This window comes from Theobroma cacao, chromosome 1 (assembly GCF_053813885.1).
Source record: "Theobroma cacao isolate CCN51 chromosome 1, ASM5381388v1, whole genome shotgun sequence".
NCBI classification, from domain to species: Eukaryota; Viridiplantae; Streptophyta; class Magnoliopsida; order Malvales; family Malvaceae; genus Theobroma; species Theobroma cacao.
In genome coordinates, this window is record NC_142639.1 from 4,938,712 (window position 1) to 4,944,711 (window position 6,000).

At 34.2% G+C, this 6,000-nt stretch overlaps 1 protein-coding gene across 1 annotated transcript; it reads left to right on the forward strand.

The window, feature by feature from the left end:
- The first annotated feature begins 2,125 nt into the window (after positions 1-2,125).
- On the forward strand, positions 2,126-4,647 carry LOC18611510 (homeobox-leucine zipper protein ATHB-6-like). Its single transcript, XM_007047796.3, has 3 exons — positions 2,126-2,859; positions 3,059-3,432; positions 3,566-4,647. Exons 1-3 carry the CDS (start codon positions 2,799-2,801, stop codon positions 4,121-4,123), a joined length of 993 nt encoding a protein of 330 aa, XP_007047858.3. The 5' UTR covers positions 2,126-2,798; the 3' UTR covers positions 4,124-4,647.
- Positions 4,648-6,000: the final 1,353 nt, after the last annotated feature.

Below are 6,000 nucleotides of genomic sequence, written 5' to 3' on the forward strand. Positions count from 1 at the left end.
AATGAAAAAAGAACAAAAATATAATATTGAAACCCAAATCTTCTAGACTATCTCCTCCTTTTGGATTAGCCCATGTTTGATGACTTCATGGAAGTGGGCAAGACTCACGTTGCAGAAAGTTATTGAATATTTGCTCTATATCTTCAACTCTTTTTGTTTTTTATATTCTAGTTATAATAATCTATTCATTTAGGTTATTTGGGTCAAATTTCAATTAATTATAAATATACAAAATGCAAAATAATTATCTTACAAACTTTGTCTTATTTTCTTTATTTGAACGTGAAACTTTTGATCTAAAATATTAAGTTTTAAATTCTAATTATCAAGATATCTTTTGTCATCAGCGAATAAATTACACTCAACTCACATTATATAATATCAAACAAATTATTACATAACGAAATTCAAGCATAACTCTTTAGTATGGATCAATGTATCAACTTCAAAATAAAAATGGGATAGATCTTTGAATTAAGAACCAAAAAAACAAGGAAATTGAAGACAACTGTGATCATAACAACCCCTGAGGTTGAAAACAACATCTTGTTTTTCAGATTAATGATTGGTTCCATTCCATTTATAAACTTTTGATTATATCAATTGAATATGACATTTCAACAAAAAACATATATAATCAAATGTTCTATGGTACTCAATTCACCCTAAAGTGCTTCTTGTTATAAAAGATTAGAAAGTATAATTGCGGGCGTGCGGTTCTGCCTTTGAAAGGCATGCAAGCAAATAGCTTTTGACAGATGTAATTGTTGCTAGTCTTTAACTTTAACTTCTTCTTTTTTTTTTCTCCTCTAAGTTTTTGGCTTTATAAATGTTTGTGCATGCTTTTTTACTAGCAATGTGAGTGAGCCTTTAAGATCCCTCCATAATTACATGCAGGTAAAAGAGTTGGAAAAAGCTAAGAGTTAACTAACTTTGTCATGAAGATTTGCATCAAGACATAATTGTACCCAAAATCTTCTTTGTCTAGAAATATATATCATTCAGGGTTAAAACAGTTTCAATTCAGGGCTACCCTCAATAAAATAATCAAATATAAACAAAAGTAGGAGATAAAATTATATTTTAAGGGGGGGAGATATGTCTTGAGTTTCGTTAATTTGTTGGCAAGCAAAATTAAATCATTCTAGTCATTTTTTCATGTTTTTTTGTCACTAATTTGGTCAAAAAAACTAGGAAAAAAAATGATGGAGGCCATGGGCAGTTTGCCTGCACATCTCATATCAAAATTCAACCCAATTTTTTTAAGGATTCAACAAATGTTAGTCAATGAATTATTTTTTGTTTATAAACCAAATTATTTTGGTAGGTTTTTTTTTTTTAAAAAAAGAACTTTTCAAACTATTTTTAAATTGTTAGAAACTATGTTCAAATAACTTATTTTATAAAAAAATTATGTTCAAATAATTAATTAGCTTTGAATGTATCTTCTACCAAAATTGAGAATATTCACATCCTTTCATATGGAAGGGTCCTGTTTTTCATTGTTTTTGTAAATATAATGGGTTCGCATTTTTAATTTAAAAACATACATAGAAGATAAAAGTAGATTTTTAATTATAAATTCAAAAATTATTTAATTTTTTACTTATGTAAGATTTGTAATAATAACACGTTATAAAAAATTGGTTAATAAAAGAAAAAATTCATATATACTAAATACAAGTTTTTGATGAAACGGTAAGGCACTAATCATCTGATAATCAATTAAGAAAATATTACGTATTTATGTTAAAAATTTTATTAAAATAAATTGTAAGAAGAAACATTTAAAAAGATCGGCAATAAATCGCACCGACCACGAGTAGTAAGGGGCATGATATGCTGACCCCAACCAAATCTTGTAAGCTCCCAAAGAAAACAGCGCCAAGCCGTTATAAGCCGAGCCGTACCACATTTCCATTTCAACGTTCATATTTTACCCAAACGCAAAAACAATACATAAACGGTCGAAAACCGGCTATAACCGGTAAACAAGAAATTGCATTTGGATTGAATTTTGGGTTCATTTGCATTTGCCAACCTTTTGCTCAGTGTACCTAACCCCAGTCAGATTCTAACCCTTATGTGACCCATCTTAGTTTTATTTAAAGTGAGAGAAACGCTGTTAGGCCAGCTGGGTTCTGATTTGTGAAAGCTCTCTTCACTAAATCTTCCCATTCTCCTCTCTCCCTCTCTCACTTGATAAAACTTTTTTTTTCTTTCTTTCTAGATGAGTAGTCTTTAGACTATTGGAATTTGATTGAGTAATGATGTAAAAGAAAAGCTAGAGAGGGAGAGAGAGAGAGAGAAAAGAAGAAATTTCTTCTCTTGTAGGTTTGTGTTTTGGGGGTGTTTATATATTTTTTTTTTTTGGTTTCCTTGGAAACTTTGGCTTGTTGGGTTTTCGTTTTGGTTTCTTGCTTTGGCTTTCTTCTTGGATGGGAACTGAGAGTAGGGAAGGAATAGTGTTGAAGAAGGAGAAGAAATATGGTGGGGAAGTTACGAGAGGGCAGTGGTTGTTGTACAGTTGTAAACTACTACAGCCTTGTACAAGTTGGTCTAGTTTTAGACAAGGGAGTTACTCTTTCTGCAAGTGACAAAATCTTGCATCTCTATAACAACATCCCTTGAGCACTTAAGAAAAGATCTGACCAAAACAAAAAAAAAAAAGAAAACAACCTCACACATACACGAAAACTATTGACTTTTAAAACAACAACAAGAAGAAAAGAGCATCTTTTTGATCTAACTAGAGATCTGTCTTTAAAAGAGTGTTCTTTTCGTCAAGTTCATCAACCATGAAGAGACTTGGCAGCTCAGATTCCTTGGGTGCTTTGATGTCCATCTGCCCAACCACAGGTCCATTAAACAATCCCAGTTTTAACTTCACTTAATTTTCTTGTCTCCTCACTTACAATTCAATCATTCCAAAGGAAAAAAAAAATCTTGGATTCACATTCCATACATGAAACCAAGTTACTTGTTCTGTTTCTTTCAGTTTTTTGCATATTACCCTGTCTTAGAATCTAAATTGTCTTTTCGTTTTCCTTTGGTACAGATGAACATAGTCCAAGAAACAACCATATTTACAGTAGAGAGTTTCAGTCCATGTTAGATGGCTTAGATGAAGAAGGCTGTGTGGAAGAATCAGGCCATGTTGCTGAGAAGAAGAGGCGGTTAAGTGTAGATCAAGTTAAGGCCTTGGAGAAGAATTTTGAGGTTGAAAACAAACTGGAACCGGAGAGGAAAGTGAAACTAGCTCAAGAACTTGGCTTGCAACCTAGACAAGTTGCTGTCTGGTTCCAAAACCGCCGTGCTAGATGGAAGACCAAGCAATTGGAAAGGGATTATGGCCTTCTCAAAACCAGTTATGAAACTCTTAAGGTCAATTATGATACCCTCCAGCATGACAATGAAGCTCTTCTCAAGGAGGTAATAATAATTCACTTAGCTTAATAGCTTGGTTAATGTGCCAAGTTTAATTTTCTCAAAGAGTCCTGCTTTTTCCATAACTTGGAACTTGGTACGATTAGAATTGTGTCTGAATTATCTGTTGATGATGCAGATAAGAGAGCTGAAGGCAAAGCTGAATGGAGAGAGCACAGAGAGCAATCTTTCTGTGAAGGAGGAGGTGATTGTGCATGAAACTGATAATAAAACACTTGAACAAAGTGAACCGCCTCCGGTTTCCTCTCTGGTTACCTCATCAGAGCCAGCAGAACTGAACTACGAGAGCTTCAACAACAGCATTGGATCAGTTGGCGCCACCCTTTTCCCAGACTTGAAAGATGGGTCATCAGATAGTGACTCGAGCGCTATCTTGAATGAAGACAACAACAACTGCAGCCCCAACAACGCGGCTATTTCTTCATCTGGGGTCCTACAAAGCCAACAACATCTTCTGATGTCACCAACGACAACCTCTTCACTCAATTTCAACTCATCTTCTTCCTCACCATCCTCCATGAATTGCTTCCAGTTCTCAAAATCAACCTATCAACCATCCCACCAATATGTGAAGATGGAAGAGCACAATTTCTTCAGTGCAGACGAAGCTTGCAATTTCTTTTCGGATGAGCAAGCTCCAAGTCTTCATTGGTATTCTCCTGAACAATGGAACTAAGCGGCGAAAGAGGAAGCCAAAGTCACATGTATGTAATATGGGACCAAATCAAATGCAAAGAAATAAGGCAAAACGCAAAGTTGGGTACTTTAAATGAAGCTCCAAGAACTTTGTAAGATGGGCAAGTGTGTAAGTTAAACTACCATGACCTCCGCCTGTGCAAAGTTGAAAGATAGAGGTCAAGAATGAAAGGGAAAAAAACATGGGAAGAGTACATCTGGAGCTGAAGAAGAGGAAGAGAGACAAAACTAAGAGAGAGAGAGAGAGAGAGAGAGGGAGAGAGGGAGAGGGAGAGAAGGGTGGTTCACGTGGGTAGGGGGGCTTGCTTAGGCGAATGGTGAAACCAAATGGAGGGGCGTGCGGGAATGATTAGGTCGTAATTGGAAGTTTTTTTCTTTTTATCTTCTTTCTCTCTTCTGCTGTAAATGGAAAAATCTCCGGAGTCCTTTGGGGGAAAGTAAAAGTTTCCTTCTTATGGAGAGAAGCAGAAAAAAAAAATAATCATCAATCACCATTTCCTTGAAGCTTCGTTTTACTTGTTTTCTCTATGCCGAAGTTTTTAGTTTTTCGAAATTCACGTTTATAACGGTATCATTTAAGATTTCTGTGTTGTTTTAACTAAATTTGGCTCAGTTTTTCTTGAAAATTGAACAATTTTAGCCCTTTACCTTAGTTCCGATACCTTGGATATACATTATATATCATCCTTTACAACTGAGTTGCTTCCTAGTTGCTAGCAAGCTTCCGATTGATGACACCAAATTCTTGGATTCCCTGCCTTGTGACCTTAAACAATCGAAATGAGATTAAATTAAAGAAAAGAAAAAAAGTAGAAAGTGATTTGCATAGTTTTATAGCTCCTAGGCAAATATGAATCAAACTTGAAAACTGGAAGACGCTTTTCGAAAAATCAAATATAAGTGTGAATTATTTTTTAAAAAAAATTAATATATCTGGGTTTTTTTTTTCTTCGTTTTTCTGTCAGGGTTTCCTTGCAATTTTTTTACAAACCAAACCAAGCCTAATTGAGCTGGAGGGGCAACATATTTCCACATCAAAAATGGCGTTGTAACGTGTTGAAAACATTGTGAACACTGGAACCTTATCCATGGCTACTTATATCAAGGATTGAATGTTGAGACCATTTTTTCTGAAGGTGTCTTAATCTCTGTGACAAGCTCCAAAAGCATTATGAATCAAAGTTTCAGTTGATGTGAGAATTTGCTTGGTAGTCAATAAAGAGCATGTCACTAGTTTGTAGCTTTGCCTAGCAAACTTAAAAAAAAGAAAGAAAGGGAAAGAAACAAATAAGTGGCTCTGGGAAAAACGAATGATCCTGTTGGAAAAAGAAAAAAAGAAAAAAAGAAAATGGTAAAGTGATTGTTTTGCCCAAAATTCAAACGGTACAGAATATTTGCTTTCCAGGAAAAGAGCCTTTTGTTTTGACAAAAGTCGTCATTTAGATGGATGTACGAGGCTTTTTCTTTTTAAAAATGAATAACAAATTAAATCTCTGCAATTAGAAACCCTGCAAATTACCTGAAAAAAATTTCATGTGGTGTAAATTATTATTTTACAATGATTAAAAACATTTAATTTTGGTTATAGCTTTGATTAGTTTAGGGTTAGTAGGGAGCAAATAAAAAACCCATGCTAGACCATAACCATGCAAATGAAAAGAAAAGAAATAAAGAAATAAAGTAAGAAACAAACATCACCAACACTTCCCCAAAATAAAAAAGGTAATATAAAGAGAGCAAAAAGGACATACCAACCACTCAATTAATTTGTTTAATTAATTCCTTGTGCGAGGTTGAAGAGAAAAGAATAATTATAGTGGTGGGTGAAATTCTATTGTGCTTACAATCGTTGACACA